The sequence below is a fragment of the Conger conger genome, chromosome 14 (genome assembly GCF_963514075.1).
Source record: "Conger conger chromosome 14, fConCon1.1, whole genome shotgun sequence".
NCBI classification, from domain to species: domain Eukaryota; kingdom Metazoa; phylum Chordata; class Actinopteri; order Anguilliformes; family Congridae; genus Conger; species Conger conger.
In genome coordinates, this window is record NC_083773.1 from 29338340 (window position 1) to 29357034 (window position 18695).

The 18695-nt window shown below is 43.8% G+C and overlaps 1 protein-coding gene across 3 annotated transcripts in view; it reads left to right on the top strand.

Annotated features, from left to right (window-relative positions):
• Positions 1–2983: 2983 nt before the first annotated feature.
• LOC133109337 (pleckstrin homology domain-containing family G member 4B-like) overlaps positions 2984–18695 on the top strand; it is a 36172-nt gene continuing 20460 nt past the window's right edge. For all 3 annotated transcript variants that reach the window (XM_061218623.1, XM_061218624.1, XM_061218625.1), the window contains exons 1-3: positions 2984–3323; positions 13843–14040; positions 17329–18658. In XM_061218623.1, the coding sequence (XP_061074607.1) occupies positions 3321–3323; positions 13843–14040; positions 17329–18658 (1531 nt within the window). In that variant the 5' untranslated portion in view covers positions 2984–3320. The remainder of the gene's footprint in view (positions 3324–13842; positions 14041–17328; positions 18659–18695) is intronic.

The window sequence follows — 18695 nt, forward strand, 5'->3', positions numbered from 1 at the left end:
AGCAATCCAATCAGAGTGGTAAATATTATCTATGTAGCACAAGGACACTAGGGGCAGAGAAGTCACAGTCGGTTTTAGGCAATGCTTTTTAAGTATGGAAACTGCACTTCATTCATGATTACCTATTAAAAAAAACTCCTGCTGAACTTATTTACTGTTCTTGGTCTGGTCATGCACAACCAATATTACAACCTCTTAGAACTAAATCAGATAAAACTGACCTTTAGCCCTTTGGGAGAATGAGACTTATCTTTCTCTCCCGTCTGATTGAGAAGGTGGAAAGGGCTCCAGTGTGGTTTCCTCTGCTCTGGTAGGTTGTCCTTTTTGTAGGCCTCAGCTTTGTTCTCGTGTCCAGATTGTGTTTGCCTCCGATTGGGCAGGCCCGCCTCAGCTGTGATCTATGGCCCTCCTGCCTCCAGCGGAACCTGTTTGCTCAGTCCCTGCTGCCACGGAGAGTGGCTCCTTGCAGAACATGCAGAGCTTCTCCTTGTTTCAGCCTGTTCAAAGGAGAACCCTGCTGAACTGTGGGTCAAGCTTCGCAAAATATGTTTTTTCTGCTCTCGCAACATTGCCTTGCTCCAACACGCAAATATATTGTCCTTAGATTGCTGGTTTTCATTTAATGGAGTCTGTGTTAACCTCTTTTTCAACACTCATCTCAGAGTCATGGTCGTCTGGGTTTATGAGTAGCTGTTTATTGGGTTATTAAATGTGGTTTGTGGTTATCTGAGTATGATGCAACCACGGTTTGTTTTTAAGAAATTATTCAGGTAGCCAGGGAAGAAAGTATTCAATGAGACTTACCGGTCAAAGATATTTAATAAATGCCAAGCAATAGTCACAGCAGCCAACTGCACTTTGTTTAAGAAAATATCTTGCTTATCTAAGTGTTGTGTTGCACACTTCAGATGTTTACATTTGTGATGAGATCACAGGACCGGTTGCTGTTTAGTGATCTTCTTATAGTCTTCCCTTCTTTTTACATTCAATTATCTTTATTCTCAAGCCCTCAGTCGGCTGCATAGTTATTGAGAGTATGCGCAACGTCTTGAGAGGTTAGGAGTGCCAGAGTATGTTTTAAGATCTCAAATTGTCTTCATTTGGATTAATATGCTGTCAGGCCTAACCAATCAATCACGTTTTATATACAAAGTATTAAGGAGTCAACTGGAAGGCCTAAACTTAAACACATTCCACATTTACTGTTTTATTTTTCCAAACATTTACTAAATAGCAATTGTGCAATTTGCATAGATATGTCATATTTAAGCTTGACATCTGACCAGAGGTACAGTAACATTTGCATACCACTGTGCATACACTTTCATACTTTACTTTTATCAAGAGCAATTGATGTTGCTATGTGCTAATGTCTACTGTGAAATGTTTTCTGCCAATGCCAGCAGAAAACAGAAAAAAAAAGTCAAAGTAGAGTCACATGGCTTTATGGTTCTCTGACGTTAGGTCATGTGGGCACAGAGAGTTGAAACACAAGTAAGTGCTCATGGAAGCTGGGCCCAATCACTGTCTGGAAACACTGCAGACAAAGATACAGGGAGTCACTGTAGGATTGTTTACTTGCCATATGGAGAGGCGAGCCACTGTGCTTTTATCCACACAGCGTAGAGTTCTGGGTGGGAAGGGTGTAGGCCAGGTGGGGGTAGAGCTCAACAGATGGAGGGCTGTCTGTTTAAACATAGTTTGGGGGTAAAGTTGAAGAATGCCAGAGATCTGCACTCCAGTCACACAGCAATACCCCCCACCCTATGGGGGTCTGCCACTCACTGGAAAGGAATTGCCCAGGAGGAATAGGGTTGCGACCCCTCTCTGTAATGATGATTCTAGACAAATTGAGGACCTAGGTAGAGTCAGAGAAGAAGGTGGAAGAAGGGGGTTGACTGGTGCTTTTCCCTTATGAAAATCAAATGTTTCATTGAAACAAAGGTAGAACAATGGTAGAACGGTAGAAGTGTGACTTCCTCAAAAACAAAATTGCTTACTATCTCCTGTGCTTCTTTGTGGGTTATCTGTGGCCAGGAATTTCTTGAAGCACAAAAAGGTTTAATATTCTTGAACTGTGAGGGGTTTGCCAAGAGGTCTGAGAAAACTATTGAGCCCGTCTAACTTCACACGTGGCTGGTTCTTCAGCTTTTATAGCACTTGCTCATGAAGAGGATGTTCACACTGCTTCGAACTTCATCATTTCTATTAACACACCTGTCTGTTCCTGCGACCCCTGGAAACCTCAATTTACAAAAGTGAATAAAGGTTCTACTTTAATTCTGTGCAAAGGTTACTGCAAAGGCTCAACAAAACATCACACAAAGGAGGACATTTTTTGTTTAGTGTGAACAGTTTGTGTTTAGCATCGGATCAGTTGTAGCCTTTTTATTTTCTGGGAATGCTGTAGAAGTTACGACTGTTTCGGTTAATGTTGTCTTTAAATTTGCCAGTATGCAGACATTTTGGTTAAGGTTCGCTGTGCTACAGTACGTGTGAAAGCCTTCAGGAATGGCTGCTGATTTGTCATTGTCTTTTTCTAACGTTTGGGGCTGTGGCAGGACAGTGGCAATGGGGAGTGAAAGGGGGAAGGGTACTGTTGTACTTGCTTTCACAGGAAAGGAGTATTTAAATGAACAAAGAGTGGCAATGGGGGGAGGGTCTGGCTGTATTTTTCCCCTGCACTCACACTCACAGTGGAGTGTGAGTAAGGGTGTCTATACGTGTGTGTGTGTGTGTGTGTGTGTGTGTGTGTGTGAGTGAATGTACACGAGAGAACTGTCTCAAGCTACTGCTGAGAGAATTCTGAAAAGCCTCAAGGGAGATTTCCTCTGAAAGAAAAGGCTTTCCTCCACTGCCCCTCCCTCCCTCTCTTGCTCGCTCGCTCTCTCTCCTCTCTCTCTCTTGCTCTCGCTCTCTCTCTCTCTCTCTCACACACACACACAGACAGACACACACACTCAGTCACTTGCTGGCATGCTCTGCCCCCTCTCTAACTCCGGTCAAATAACACAGAGCTGAGAGAGAAAAGTCGAGGGAAGCCACAGACGGCTCTTCTCTCGGTGGCTCTGAGTTCTGCACGCTTCCTCTGGGACTGTGGGGAACGTGGGAGAATGGGAACTGCCCGACTTCACCTCCCGTGTTTACAGGCTAACGAGCGTCCGGAGATTCCTTCATCCAATAGAGCCTCTTTGGTTTTAACCGGCATGGACAGAGGACGGAAGCAGCCTTGTGCGGATAACTAAGGGGATTTCTCTAGACGGGAATATCGAGGGAAACATGACAACTCTTAATGGGATAACCAAGATACTTTAGGAAAGATGGTAACTAAACACCTTTACATTGCTTTTTTTGGCTTTCACTGCGTGTTCTGTGTAAATATGGTTTACTTACCTCACAATCTCACAGTCCTGTAAACTTTTCATAACAGCACATGAGCACAGTTTGATTTATGGCTTAGTTCTTGTCAGTATTATTGACAGTATCTTTCAGTCGTTCCTGCCTCTTTGGCTTGTCCCTCATATACCTAGATACACTCAGTTGGCACTTTTTTAGGTAGACCTGTACACCCGTTTGTTAATGCAAATATTTAATCAGCCAATGATTGGCAGCAACTAAATGCTTAAAAGCATGCGGACGTGGTAAAGAGGTTCAGCTGTTGTTCAGACCAAATGTTAGAACGGGGAAAATGTGATCTAAGTGACTTTGACCGTGGAATGATTGTTGGTGCCAGACGGCAGTGCTCACTGAGTGTATGTCTTGATCGAGGGTACGTTCCTTTCTAACAGAAAGTGAAACAGAAGTGTTTGTTGTGAATCCAGTCCTCTATCTCTTGCACCTTGTACTTCCCCAGAGAATGCTGATTAAACAATGGACATGGAATAATTATTGATCAAATTAACTGTTCACTGCTGTTTGGAAACATATGACATTTACCGGAAGCCTTTATCTCTTTGGCCAATATCAAACCATACTGCAGATTTAATTAAAACATATTTACATAAGGATTGACTAGATTTTTATTCTCAAATGCATGTGATGATAATTGTTTTCATACAAAGCACTTGAAATATAATGGGAGTGATTTTTCCATAGTATAAATATTCTGAGAATGTATGAGCACGTTCGCATGAAAGAATATTGAACTGCTAAGCTTAATAAATCTCTAAATATTTCCCTAAATAATTTCTTTTCATCTGTACCTCGTGTACAGGAGGCATTTCTCATCTTTGTGAACCGCTCTGGGGGAGAATGTGTTGGGGGCCCTGGTCTTGTGCGGATTTTCCTGCAAAACGTCTAACGCCTGAGCATCATTATCTTATCAAGTGGATTTATTAGACCGTGAGAGTTGCTGAGGGTTATTTTTTAAGGAACCTTGGGACGAGTGCAGGCCAATTATTGACTGCATATTGTACGAAGGATGAGCATGCCTCAGGAGATAGTGACTGTACTTACGTTCAGTGAACCATGATATGTTCATCTTTGTAATGAAACAAAATCTTCATGGGAAAAATTGGTCCATTTAAAGTTTATGTAAACTAGTACCTGTAACTACACTTGCTAAACTGGTCTGTGCTGTGCAGCTGTGACAAGTCAGGCCCAGCTATATTGGCTCCCATTTGTGTAGAGATATTACAGGTTTGCACCAGGGCTTTCCCATTAGCTGATCATGACCTTGAAACTTCAATTGACTTATGCCCTTTAAATCTATGTTGTATGACAGGCAGAAAGGACAAGACAATACGTACTATGCAATCCTTTAAAGCATTTCAGGATATGTGAGACAGATATTTGGCTGTTCCAGCCATTTTCAGACAATTTACGCCATTCAGAGCATTGGGGCTGCTGATACACACACACACACAGACACACACACAAACACTGCTGATACACACACACACACACACACACACACAGGTGTCCTCTGTACCATTCAGAGCACTGGGCCTGCTGAGATACTGGAGATAAGGAACATAGACAGAAGAACAGCAACTGCTCCAGTAAATGCACAGACATTTAGACACACAAATGTACAGGCACATTCATGTTTTAAAAACATGAATTTAGAGACCCCCCCCCCCCACCCCACACATTAGTATTTAGTAACAGCAACATCACCACCCGCCCCCCAAAAAAGTCAAATACTGTACAACAATTTTACCAGAAAAACACTAAACAAAAGCCTCTTTTAAAAGCTGAAATGCTGCAAGGGATTGAAAATGGACATTAATGGTTTTGTTATGCTAATTCCTTAGTGACAATACAACATTTGGAAGTCTGCCTGCCGATATGCATTTGAATTGTGGGTACTGCAGTGGAGCGGAAATTAACCTACATACTGATATTCAAGATGAAGGTGAAGATGAGGTTTCTAAACGGATGCGCACATTTCAACCAGGGCGTTCACAGATGCCTACCTGAGACAGGACAGCAACAGCCAGGATGCCTGTCAAAAAGGGCAGCTGCACCACCCAGCACAGACATTGTCAGACAGGCTGGGACTTTTGTGGCTGTGCTGCTAGTGTGCTGGTAGCATGGCACTACTTATCTGCCTTCATTCTATAGAAAGAAGTTCGCTCGTAAGAAAGCAATGGTGCGTGTTTCGTTTGCTAAACCGTAACTATTTAGGCTAATCTAGTTCAACACTGGCGAGAAGCGACCCAGTGCAGGACGTTGAAAGAAGCTGTCTTTTCAAAGCCCTAAACAGACAAACCGGTCCTGTGCGATGCGGGCTTTTTTGCTGAGGCGGTTGACAGATTTAAGGTCGCTCTTTTGCATGCCAAATCGGGCGGGTAGTTTGCCGTAAATCCCATTCTCCCTTCGGCGTTGCATGCCTCCAGTGGCGTCGCCGTGACTCCTAGAGGTAACCGTGGGCGTGGCTGGCCCACCTGGCCGTCCAGTCACGTCGCACACCGCTGACTCACTGCATCCTGGTTCGCTAATCCACAAAATTCTGTAAAAGAGCTGGTGACATCGCTGTTTTTACGACTGCGACTCGACTGCGTTTGTGTTATTAGTGTTTATAGTGCAGGGAACTGCTGTTTTCTGAAGCCATGCCTTGAACGTCATTCAGGTTATATTTATTGTATAATCACTGACGAGGCATCATCACACTGTGTTCGGACTGTAGTTCATTTGAACCATGTAAATACTGTATTTACTGGAATTCAATTGCTAAACATGGAAAATATAGAAAATATTTAAATGCGTAATCAATGGAATATAATTGCTTTTATGTCAAGTGTGTTTTTTCTGAGCTCAAACGCTGTCGTCGATGTGACATTCCCACTTGCTCGAAAGGAATGTAGATGTTATAAAGGAAGATGTAAACACTGTCTGATACCCTGTGTCTGTTGTCACTTTGAATGTAAACTGTATTTGTTTCGTCGCATATATTGCCCAGAACACTGCCCAACTTGATTCTGGACATTTTAATCTTTTTGGCTTTTTCTTTTGGCTTTTCCCAAACATAGTTTGCTCATAATATGAGCAGAATTCATTTCTGCTATCTTTGTTGTGCTGCAACCTTAGCCCTGTGGGGATTTAAAGTACCCTTTGATTTACTTTAAGGCCAAATGCAGGACAGTATGTTTAAACAAAACTGAAAGCCAAGAAATTGTCTCATAGTACCTAGAAAATAAAAGCTGTAACAAAGCCATTCCAAATGGCCTCTGGCTTTGTGTGTAATAATGTACCTTACCCCTGCCCTCACTAAATATAAAAGAGATATTCATCTTTTGGAGAAAAAGTCCCTGACTTGATTTTAGGTCAAGAAATACAAGCATTTGCTTTTGAAGGCTGCAGAAATGCCAGAAACATGATGCGCTACTTAGTGTCCGTTTGAGCTCAGATATCACTGGCTGATTTGGCCCGTTTGAGCAAAGGGGTTTGAAGGCTTGTGCGTACATGCTTGGAAATGACGGAGCGGCAGGGATAAAAGGGTTAAGGGAAGAAACTGATGCAGCACTCTCGCTTTTAGGAGCCCCTTTTTATTGAGCGACAGTGAATAAGGGGATTTAGAATGGCCTGCTTGAATTGTGTGCATTTGGGCAAACCCCTAAGCTGAGCTTATTAGAGCGGAGCAGACAAAGGTGGTACTGTCCCAGTGACAGGAGAGCCCCCCCTCAAAGACTGAGGGGGAAAAAGACAGGAAGAAAGGTGAAGAACTGCATGATGGGAAGTAAGGAGGGGGGGGGACTGTTTATTCCAGCTTCTTGCTTTCCAAGACATTTTACACATTTTTAAAATTCTGTTATCTTTTCATTTGTGAGTGCATAGGAGGATATTGCCTGCAAGTGGACCTAGTTGAAGGAATAATATGTCCTGCTTGCATATCTTCAAGGGTGGCTCTGTTTGTATCTGTATTATATCAGCCCCGAAAAACCACACCAGACTTTTTTTCACAGAGAAGTAACTGGGAATATGACTGCAGCAACAATTCAAACTTCTGCAAATAACTTCAATACAGGGGTACTTAATGCAGGGGTCCCTAGTCCTAGACAGCTTGCGTCATTTGCTTATTACTCAACACCTCTGATCAACTCTCACCTGGTTTGTCAGTTCTGAAGCAAATTCTGAGTTCAAAGGGAAAACAATCAGTCACAGCCAGTCTAGGTCCTTACTTAAATCAACAGAAGTCACTGTGGTGGTGCCTTTTCTTCCCCCACACAGTAACTGTGGAGAGAAGGCTACTCAATCCTCATTTGTTTTTACTGTCAGGGCCTGTGGTCCTACCTGCTCCGTGAAGTATCTGGGGGTGATGGAGACTAAGTCGGTGTGTTGCTGGCAGACATTTGTAAGCCGCTGTCGCTTTTATTTTCTGAGCCGAATCTTTGCACATTCTTTTTAAGGAAGGTGGGCTTGGGCTCCCTGCTTAGCGCTTGAGAGCTTCCAACTCAGCAACTCTGCCCGGGGGCTGGAGGTAAAAGGGAGCTTTGTAGGATCTCAAATCCTGATAGAAGTGTCAGGATGACATGTCACACTGAGAGGTGGGTGAGAAGAGGGTCTTGAAAAGCAAACTTTGTCAGGCAGCATGTGAATAATAGGACCCCTGCAGTGAAATCTCCAAATCTTTCTGTTATTCCAGTAACAAATTACACCACTTAAGTAAATAATCTGAATTGCTTGGTACGAGTAATCTATTTTTGCAGAAAATCCATGTACAGCACCTAAGTTATTGTATTCATTGTATTTCTTAATTTATTGGCAAATAAAGAAAGACCTGCATCCATTCACACACATAGACACACACACATGTACACACACACACACACACACGCACACGCACACACTATTAGGTTATGATGTAATTTGGGACAAAGTAGTCATCGGTTTTCTTAAGCCTGTGGTCTTTGACCTTTTTGGTAATTGCTTGTCTGACAGACCAGAAAATCTATAGATAAACAAGTCCCGTCCATCAGCCTGCATATACTGGTCTGCGAAATAAAGGGAGATGGTGGTGGGGGCAGGGGGTGGTTCATTCAGTCAATAGTAAGCCTCATTACAACTCTCACATGCACCACAACAGGACTCGGTATGTTTTGACAGAAAATAGGTCTGATCTCACCAAAATAGGTCTGATGCCACTTTCCACAGGAAAACAAAACAGTTTAATCAACAGGTATCAGCATTGATGTAAAAGCATGGAGTATATCACATAGCTTGGATTGAGACAAAGGCCTGGTTTCAGTCATCCTTGCCTTTGACAGTGTTGGTTTTTTATAAATCATCCTTCAGAAAAACAGTTTGGCGTGTTAATGTCGGTGATGTAAGAAAGTGTACCGGAAAAAAAGTGTGATTTAATCCAGACAGAATTCTCAAGAGGAGAGTAAAAACCTACAGTAGAATTTGGCTGGAACTGGTTGATATAAACCTAACATAAAGATAATTTACTTTTCCTTGGGGCTTGCAAATGATAAATCAGTCCAGACTGATCCAGACAGACATAAACAGGCCTCTGGATGTTGAAGAATGATCACAATTTTTATATTCAGATTTAGGCAATATTTTAATCGTTTTCATTGCATACAGTAAGCCTGTCAAAATAAGACAGTATAATTATTATGCAGAATAGCTGTGCAACCCAACAATACAGTCAATGCATTATTAGCTGTAAGGATATTCATTTTCAAAAAGAAAGCAATTTCCATTTTTCACTGAAAAGTTATGGCTGCAGCCTGAAAAGAACCAGCATGCACCACCATGTTTTTCAGAGGAGCGCGTGTGCTTGTTTGCACTCTCTTACATCGTCTGTACACGGTTGGGAAATCCTATGGAGAAGATGGGAGGGGGGGAGCAGTGATAAATTTTCTTTAGCCTGGATTTTATTTTAGGGAGAAGATTCCTTGGCTGCTCATCATCACATGCGGCTGGGACCATTTCAATGGATCTTTGTGAATATTTTTAAATATACAAGCCTCTACATGTTCAAATTTTGGATAGAGAGACAGATTTTTTAAAAGTACTTCAGATTATGCACGTTCCATCGCATCAGGCATCGAAATAGATCTTTTACTGTCATCCGTGCATGCTCTGAAGGATTCTTTTCAATTCTGTTCTTGGACTGTGGAGAGCTCGCTGGCAGGGAGTCAAGAGTAATCAAATACTAAAAGCCTGGCACAAGGTTTCACTGCTTTTATGCAGTAAGGAGTCAGAGCTGAACTGGGAACAGTTCCCTGGTGGCAGTTCAAGGTCCCCCGAAGGCTCCCGGCCGTATCGGACCGTGCCTGCCATGGAGCTGAGCATATACTGCCTGTGCATGTCAGCTATCCCACGGTCCCCTGCAAGAACGGGCTTAACCCGTCAGGAAGCAGCCTGGCCTCTCATCTGAAAGATTCACCAGATCTCCTCTCTCCCTCCCTTCCATATCTGCAGCTGTGAGGCATTAAAATCCAACCGGCAATCATGGTGGTCGCATCTCTGTACTTCAAATAAACTCATTATGCGCTCGAGCTGACTTGCGCTATTAGTTGCAAGGAGCGTAAAGTTCTCCTGAGAACATTCAGCTCGTAGATGCTGTAGATTGGAGTGGTATCTTTGCAGAGAACAGCTTTGTTTGGGTGTGGTAACTCATTAATGGGCTTTCCTCAAGGTTGGAATCTATGTACAGATTTTTTAAAAGAACTGTGCAGCACTTTTATAATAATGGTCTCGTATTTAAACGGAAAATGTCCCAAAGATGGCTCATTCAGACTGCACCCCACAGTCTAATATTTAATCCATTGCCAATGTATAAGCCAACCACACATGAAGGCATGCAATAGGCTTAAGTGTTACACAGGGAGGAAGGGTTTCATTCTGCAGGGTTGCCCTGGCATCAATGGATAACTACAACTCCTCTGGTCAGTCCATCTGCTTTAGCTGCCCACTGATGCACTCTAGTATGAATACTGCATTCCCTCTGATTCACTCTCCCAGATTTACAGAGGACATTGCAACAGTGGCATGGACCTAAAGTTGAAATGTACCATTCCAGATAGAAAAAACTATCTATGATTAAACACCTAAATATCCCCAACTGATAGCAAACAGAATGGATTCATGACAGAGACAGAGAGCAGAAAAGTGGGATGTCTTCAGCCAGCGTGATTCTCCAGATCTCCTGAAGCGAGGACTCAGGAGCCTGTTTGCCCCACTGGTGGCCTTTGCACAGAGCCCAGGCTAATTCTGGAAAGATCTAAAAGTGGAGTCATCCACTGGGTCAGAGAGCAGAAGTAAACTGGGACAATACTCCATCACAGGATGTCCCATAGACAGCTGCACTGAGAGTCGCAGTGTATTGATAAGCTCTCGCTTCCTCTGTGAAACACAGTCCAATACATACACAGCAAGACTGTGCGGTAGGTTCAAAAGCGCTTGTATAGAAGCGAAGCAAATAAAATCCTGCCATTTCGTTTATGCTCCCATGATACATTATTTTATTTGCATGCACATTTAGGCGCAGAAATGTTCATTTGCATAGACTGGATTGGACATTTGCATAGTGTGCAGCCTTTATTTTCTTTTGAAGCACACCCATCTAGCAGCAGCGCAGTGAGTCCTTGATATGTCGAAGACTTTAAAAACAAAGGATAGTATCTCCGCTAGTGGAAGTCAATAATGAAACGAGCTGCATCAAATGAATTAATACACGTATTTCCTCAGAAAACAAGGTGAAACTGAGATAAATCACTCAATTGCTTCCATGTGTGTGGTGTTGTTTTGCGGCAGTTGCACTGAAGCGTGGAGGAGGAGTCTGATTATCTTAGCCCCACGAGCTTCTTTCTTATTGGCCTGACTTTCTGAAGGAGACATGTATGGTAAACACTGCTGTCATGCTTGGTTCCCGCTCTCATTGGCGTCATTTAACACAACCTGCTTCCCAGCTGCCAGTGTGCTACAGGGCATACGTGTCTCTAATCCTATCTCTCGTTCCCATCTCTCTCAGTCCGATTACAGTCCGCCCTTCCCCTGCTTGCAGTGGCACATGTTAAATGGTGTGTGCCCTGACAGAGAGAACTGGAAGACTTACTGACCTGCAGGAGATGGGCCTGAGCATGTGAGAATGTGTATTCTTCTTTAAAAAGAAATACAAAACTTGATCTCTCAGTAATCCATTAGTCACGGGCTGTAAGGCTTCTTCAAGAACTCCTTGATAACAACCCAGATAGTAATTTTCTGTGAGAGCGTTTGCTGTTCCAGTGGTATAGGTCTGTTACATTTCTCATGAGTTCTTGCTTCATTGCTGAAGATGTAATTAAGCACAATTGGCTTCAACGATAGAGAAACATGCTCTAGCCTTCTATGGCTGCAAGTCTTCAAAGATAGCTTTTAAAAATTAACATATACTATACGGGCGGCACGGATGGCGCAGTGGGTAGCACTGCCGCCTCACAGCAAGGAGGTCCTGGGTTCGAATCCCCGTCGGCCGGGGCCTCTCTGTGCGGAGTTTGCATGTTCTCCCCGTGTCTGCGTGGGTTTCCTCCGGGTACTCCGGTTTCCTCCCACAGTCCAAAGACATGCAGGTTAGGCTGATTGGAGAGTCTAAATTGCCCGTAGGTATGAGTGTGTGAGTGAATGGTGTGAGTGAATGGTGTGAGTGAATGGTGTGTGTGCCCTGCGATGGACTGGCGACCTGTCCAGGGTGTATTCCTGCCTTTCGCCCAATGTATGCTGGGATAGGCTCCAGCCCCCCTGCGACCCTGTTCAGGATAAGCGGGTTCAGATAATGGATGGATGGATATACTATACGCAAATGTGTTGCTTTGCATGAATCAGCCTGCTTAGATGTGTAAGACAGATGGTGTCTTTTGGTGAGTCTCCGTCTATCCACAAAATTAAAATCCAGGCTGGAATGCCAAATAATAAAGATTTAGAGTCAGAAAATGTGTACATCTGAACTGAAGCCACGCCCCATTAGAAGCTTTTTGGCACAAAGACATTCACAGAAATATGGAGCTGGAGGAAACCAAAAACAAAAGTCTTCCATAAATTAGTGAATCACAAATAAACAGTCTATCAATCTTTTTTTTTTATTATCAGATATTGTATTACACATTGACAGGAACAAGAAATGAAACCAAGTGTGCAATATTAGTTGCAGTGTAATATGCCAGTACCGACAGGCCACACATTTCACAGCTTTGATGGCAGACTGGAACGCAATGTCAGCCCTGCAGCTGGATGTGATAAGGAAGAGGAACAGTCAGCTTTTTAACCTTGGATATTTCACTGACATTTGACATGCTTTTTCTAGTTTTCAGCTTTTTCAGAGGGAATATAAAATGCATTCAAAAGAAAACGGGTAAAAAAAAAAGACTAACTTACACCACACAAGCTCGACTCTGACATCAAAACAGAAATTGTACTCTAATGGTATCGTATTGGGTGAAAGGGTAGTTATTGTGGTTAGGGAACTGAGCTTGTTACTGTAAGGCCTCGGCCTGCAGGTTTGATTCAGAGTTGGTGTGCTACCGTTGTAGCCTTGAGCAAGTGACTTAACCCAAATTGCTCTTGTACATTCCAGCTCTATACCTGAAGTGTGTAGAAAGAATGTAAGCTATGTTAGTTGCTCTGGATCAGAGTGTCTGGTAGTTGCCAGAATGTAAAGTGCTATTGAAACCAATTATCAGTCGTTAACTCTCTCACTCTCTCACTTTCACTAGATTTCTTTCTTGTACATATATTCGAGGACAGTTCATATCTCTTTTTAATAATGTTCAGAGAAAATACTACTGGTACTCTGCATATATAACAACCCCCCCGCCCCCCTCAGAGAATGAGAAAAGGAAAACCTCTAGATGTTGTCATCACAGATGTCTTTTTGAAGATAGAATCTCACATTGTTGCCCAATACTTCCCTGAGATTAAGATTTAGCTGTTGTGCAGTAAATATACCTCCAACTTTCTCCATCTGCGCACCAGCCAGATGGTGTGAACATAATGTCCTGAGCATTGACTTGCAAACATAAGAAAACACTTTTTTTGTTTGTCTAAATATTTTAAGTAATTGCAGATATTTGTTGTGATAGATGCTGTCAACCCACATGCTTCGAATCATGTGGCTCGACAAAAATATTCTATTGCCAATTCCTTGAGATTATGATTTGGGCCTGGTTCCAATTCAACAAGTGACCTTTACTTTTAATGTAGCAGTTTCTCTTAGCAGTTACAGGAGTCAACAATCTTCAAAGCTAACTCACCAGTCACATTACGAAAGAAAATTAATGTTTGCTACCATGTACTTGTTAGTCAATGCTAACAACAAATGTTGATTGAATCCACATCTGCTAACCTAGTTTTCAAAGTACACACACTACCCTTCTCCCCTTGGTTCTGATGCTATGGTTCCTCCTGCCTTTACAGAACCCAGAGTCACTGGACTCCTCCATCCAGAGTGCCCTGTCCACTCTCTACCCTCCCTTTGATGCCACGGCCCCGACTGTTCTCAGCCAGCTCTTCCGGGTCATAGAGGAGCGTTACCAGGGCGACGCACTCCAGTGCCTGCTGGACTTCCTCATCCCCGCCAAGCGCATCCTCGAGAGTGTGCAGCAGGCAGCATGCGTGAGTTCCTGCATGCTCTGCACCAACAGAGCACTAACACAGCTTCGCTTCACAGAACATTCTAGTTTTAGCTTGCATGCCAATGGATAAGTTGCTTTATAGCCACAGTGAATTAGCCTGCCTATACATTCGCTTTTTTATCTGAATCATTATCATAATGTAGAGTACTTTTAGCCCGTACAATGCAAAAGATCCCATGGTGCCTTAAACAAGCTCAACTGCTCAAAAATCTGATTATGGCAGATTTATAAATATCTCTAACTGAAAGGCTTAACAAACAGACCTGAAATCAATTTCCAGATTTAGTGCAGCTTCTGACACTGTTGTAAAAACAGCTAGAAGATTTAAATACACATGAGAAGTATATCCCCTGAAAGGGGCAATTCAGCTGACAGTACAGAGTAGCTCAAAATAGATATTTTGTGCTCAGAAGAAAATAATGAGGCTTTTGTTTATGAGGCACTAAAGAGCCAGACAGTGTAGATGTGTCCAGCGCCAGACATGAAACCGCGCTGAGGGGCCAGAGGTGCTAGGGGTTGCTTTGTTTCATCTCGGAACAGACCGGAAAAAAAGATGTGCTGCAGCATTCCTGGCATTTTCCTCATTTGGGAGGTTGGGGAAATGTCTTGTTCTTGCCTGTTTCTGAGGCTCCGACACGACATGGTAATGTTTTCCTACCTGGCCACCTCAGGAATAGAAACACCAAGTCTCTCAGTGCTTATTATAGTATTGCGATTGGAAGTCTTCATTGTCTACATTTTTGTTTCATCAAATCATGAGATTCAATGGCGCTGATGGTTTTGGTTTCTCTCCACCTTGTTTTGAAGGTTTTCTTTCCAAGACATTAAATGGCCAGTTACTCTCCAGTCTCTATGGGGTTCTTCATACTTGAGCCAGCTGTGAAAACCATGATCATTCATTTCCTAAACAATGACTGTGAGGTAGAATAAGCAAAGTGATTGTTTTAGTTTGTGAACTTAAGGGAATGTTTCATCACACTTAAAACTAAGCAACAGTCTATTTGTGTAATAGAAAACACCAGCAATGCACTACAGCAGTCAATGTTGTTTTTTATATTTCTGCATTACATGAGGTAGAATTAGGCTACACACATAGACAGGTCATTCTTTGATTTGTGTTGCAAAACGAGCAATGTCTGAGCAATTTCACATTAGATAAAATAATGAAAAACATACTTATTGTCAGAAAAATGATGGTTTTGTTTTTATTAACCTCTTTTATGAATAGGAAATAGAAAGAATAGAGAAATTTTTTATTTGTATATGTATATACAAATCACACCACTTTGAGCATTTTGTGTCACCACATCATGAAAAACATTGGGCCCAAAGCCTTAATTGTGCAATAGGATGAGAATTTAACCACATAAACTTACATTTTAAAGGACTATTTTCTGTTCAAAATAAAATAAAAACACAGAAAATAGTGTTTACTCATTATCTAGATTAGTTTGAAAAAAAGATAAAATAAAATACTATTAAAAATTGTCAGATTTCATGTCTGTGCCTGCTGTCTCTTTAAAAATAAGCGTGAAGAACTTCTAAACTACTTCCTGTTGGAAGTGATTGTACAAAGAAGCGGGAATTCTGACAGGTTCGACCTACCAGGCTCTCTCTCTTACCTTTTGTTAAATTGAACCAAATGTCTGTGAATGTTCCAATTTATTGTTACTCGTTTCTAAAATGGTAAATGCCTGAATTTATATAGTGCCTTTATCCAAAGCGCTGTATAATTAATGCTCCCCATTCACCCATTTACACTCATGGCGATTGGCTGCCATGCAAGGCTCCAACCAGCTTGTCAAGTGCAATTGCGGGTTAAGTGCCTTACTCCGGAAAAATTAGACACACTCGAACGGGATCGAACGAGCAACCCTCTGAATGCCAGATGACTGCTCTTACCTCCTGAATGGTGTTACTCACACCACTGTGATATTAATTAATGCTGTGTTGTGTATAGCACAATTATAGCATCATTGTGTACTTCCCCAGAAATTATTCAGTGGGCTACTTACTTTCTAATAAAGGTGTTTCCAAGAAAGTAGTATCTAAATTCCTAGGAAGTATACAATTAAATTCAGCTAAAATGGCAGGCCCAGCAAAAGCATATGTTATATGCTAAGCATATAAATAACACTAAGGAGCTAAGCCTGAATATGTGATTCCATTGCAATGGGATGCACAGTGGTGCTGATGCAGTGAGATACACAGTGAGGTACACAGTGGTGCTGATGCAGTGAAGTACACAATGGTGTGATGCAGTGAGATACACAGTGAAGTACACAGTGGTGCTGATGCAGTGAAGTACACAGTGGTGTGATGCAGTGAGATACACAGTGAAGTACACAGTGGTGTGATCCAGTGAGATACACAGTGAGCTACACAGTGGTGCGATCCAGTGAGATACACAGTGAAGTACACAGTGGTGCGATCCAGTGAGATACACAGTGAAGTACACAGTGGTGCTGATACAGTGAGATACACAGTGAAGTACACCGTGGTGTGATACAGTGAGATACACAGTGAAGTACACCGGTGTGATCCAGTGAGATACACAGTGAAGTACACCGTGGTGTGATCCAGTGAGATACACAGTGAAGTACACAGTGGTGTGATCCAGTGAGATACACAGTGAAGTACACAGTGGTGCTGATGCAGTGAGATACACAGTGAAGTACACCGTGGTGTGATCCAGTGAGATACACAGTGAAGTACACAGTGGTGTGATCCAGTCAGATACACAGTGAGGTACACAGTGGTGCTGATGCAGTGAGATACACAGTGAAGTACACAGTGGTGCTGATGCAGTGAGATACACAGTGAGGTACGCTGTGGTGTGATCCAGTGAGATACACAGAGGTATACAGTGCGGTGATCCAGTGAGATACACAGTGAGGCACACAGTGAGGTATACAGTGATGTGATGCAGTGAGATACACAGTGAAGCACACTGTGGTGTGATCCAGTGAGATACACAGAGGTATACAGTGCGGTGATCCAGTGAGATACACAGTGAGGCACACAGTGAGGTATACAGTGATGTGATGCAGTGAGATACACAGTGAAGCACACTGTGGTGTGATCCAGTGAGATACACAGAGGTATACAGTGCGGTGATCCAGTGAGATACACAGTGAGGCACACAGTGAGGTATACAGTGATGTGATGCAGTGAGATACACAGTGAAGCACACAGTGGGGTGATGCAGTGAGATACACAGAGAGGAAGGCAGTAGTGTAATTACGTGTTTCCTCTCTGCTCCTGGCAGGCTGCGTACTCTGATGTGCTGTTTAGGTGTGAGGGCTGGCCCCTCTGCCTGCGTGAGCGGGTGGTGATCCAGCTGGCCTCCCTCAACCCGCTGCTCCTGCGCCCGGGTGACTTCTACCTGCAGGTGGCGCCCTTCTCCAACCAGGCCGCCCGCATCGTCCTCAAGAGTCTGCTGGAGGAGCACCGGCAGGTGGAGGAAACGCCCGTCTCCGAGACCTCCTACCCGTCCATTTTCACCGAAGGCTGGCTGAGTGCCGTCAACCGCGATCGCGATGGCACCCCCCTACGGCACTGCCTGCTGTCCACGGACCAGGGCGTGGTGAAGGTCCCCTGGGCTCAGGTAGCCAACCCAGAGTTTGTGGACAAACCCAAAGCCATGGCCGCAGCCTCCCCCTCCACTGTCCCAGTCATGCAGGAAACCCCTCCTGAGCTTCCACCGCCAGTTCCGGTCAGAAACTCCCCTTTCTCATTGGAGACCAGGATCCAGCCGGCTAAAGACGGGATCGCGGTGTCCTTGCGGCTTGTGGAGTGCGGCCACTCCGGGTCAGTCAAGGTGAGCAGGGCTATGACAGCCGGGAAGCCCGTGGGCTGGGTGTCGCCTAGCACTTGGGACGGTCGCCATGTTAGCGACCTGGAGGGCGACTATGTGGACCTGGTGGATTTCACCAAGGAGAAAGAGGCCCGGACTGAGGCTTCCTTGCTAAAACTCCCAAACATTAAACCCGTCCGGCCCGTTCCCCCTATTCCGCCCGCCCCACAGGGGGACCCGCCTCCCTGCCCTCGAACGCTCCGATTCTCAGAGGAACCCTGCACCCCGTGCCTGAGGAGGAAACTGGGGCAGGCTGTGGAGCCACAGGAGCTGCGATGCCGGTATCGGGATTCCTACATGGCAGCACTGCAGAACCCGGTCAGCTTTGAGGCCAAAAGCATGCTGGTCATCCCAGAGGAGTCCCCCCCTGTCAGTAGCGCTGGCCTGGACTCTGAGATTGACAGCAAGGCCGCGGGCCAGGCCCATGGCGGACGCTGCTGTCACTCTGGCCACTCTTGCCAGACTTCCCCTGCCAAGGAAGGGAACACTAATCCTTTGGGACACTCGGATGTACAAAATTTTAAGATGGCCCATAAAAACGTGGGAAAGCCTCTCTCCCCTTCCCCGTCCACTGTATCGGAAACTTCCAGAAAGTGTCCCATGATGCAAAGACAGAGCAAAAGGAGCAACAGTGATATCTGCCCTCAAATGATTCCCAGGATACATGTTGTGCAATGCAAAAAAACCACAGCCTTTGGACTAGTTTCTCCAAAACTGGAGAGACGAAAATCTTCTAAAAAAGGTAAGGTAAGGGAAGTTGCTGGTGATATTCTTGTGAT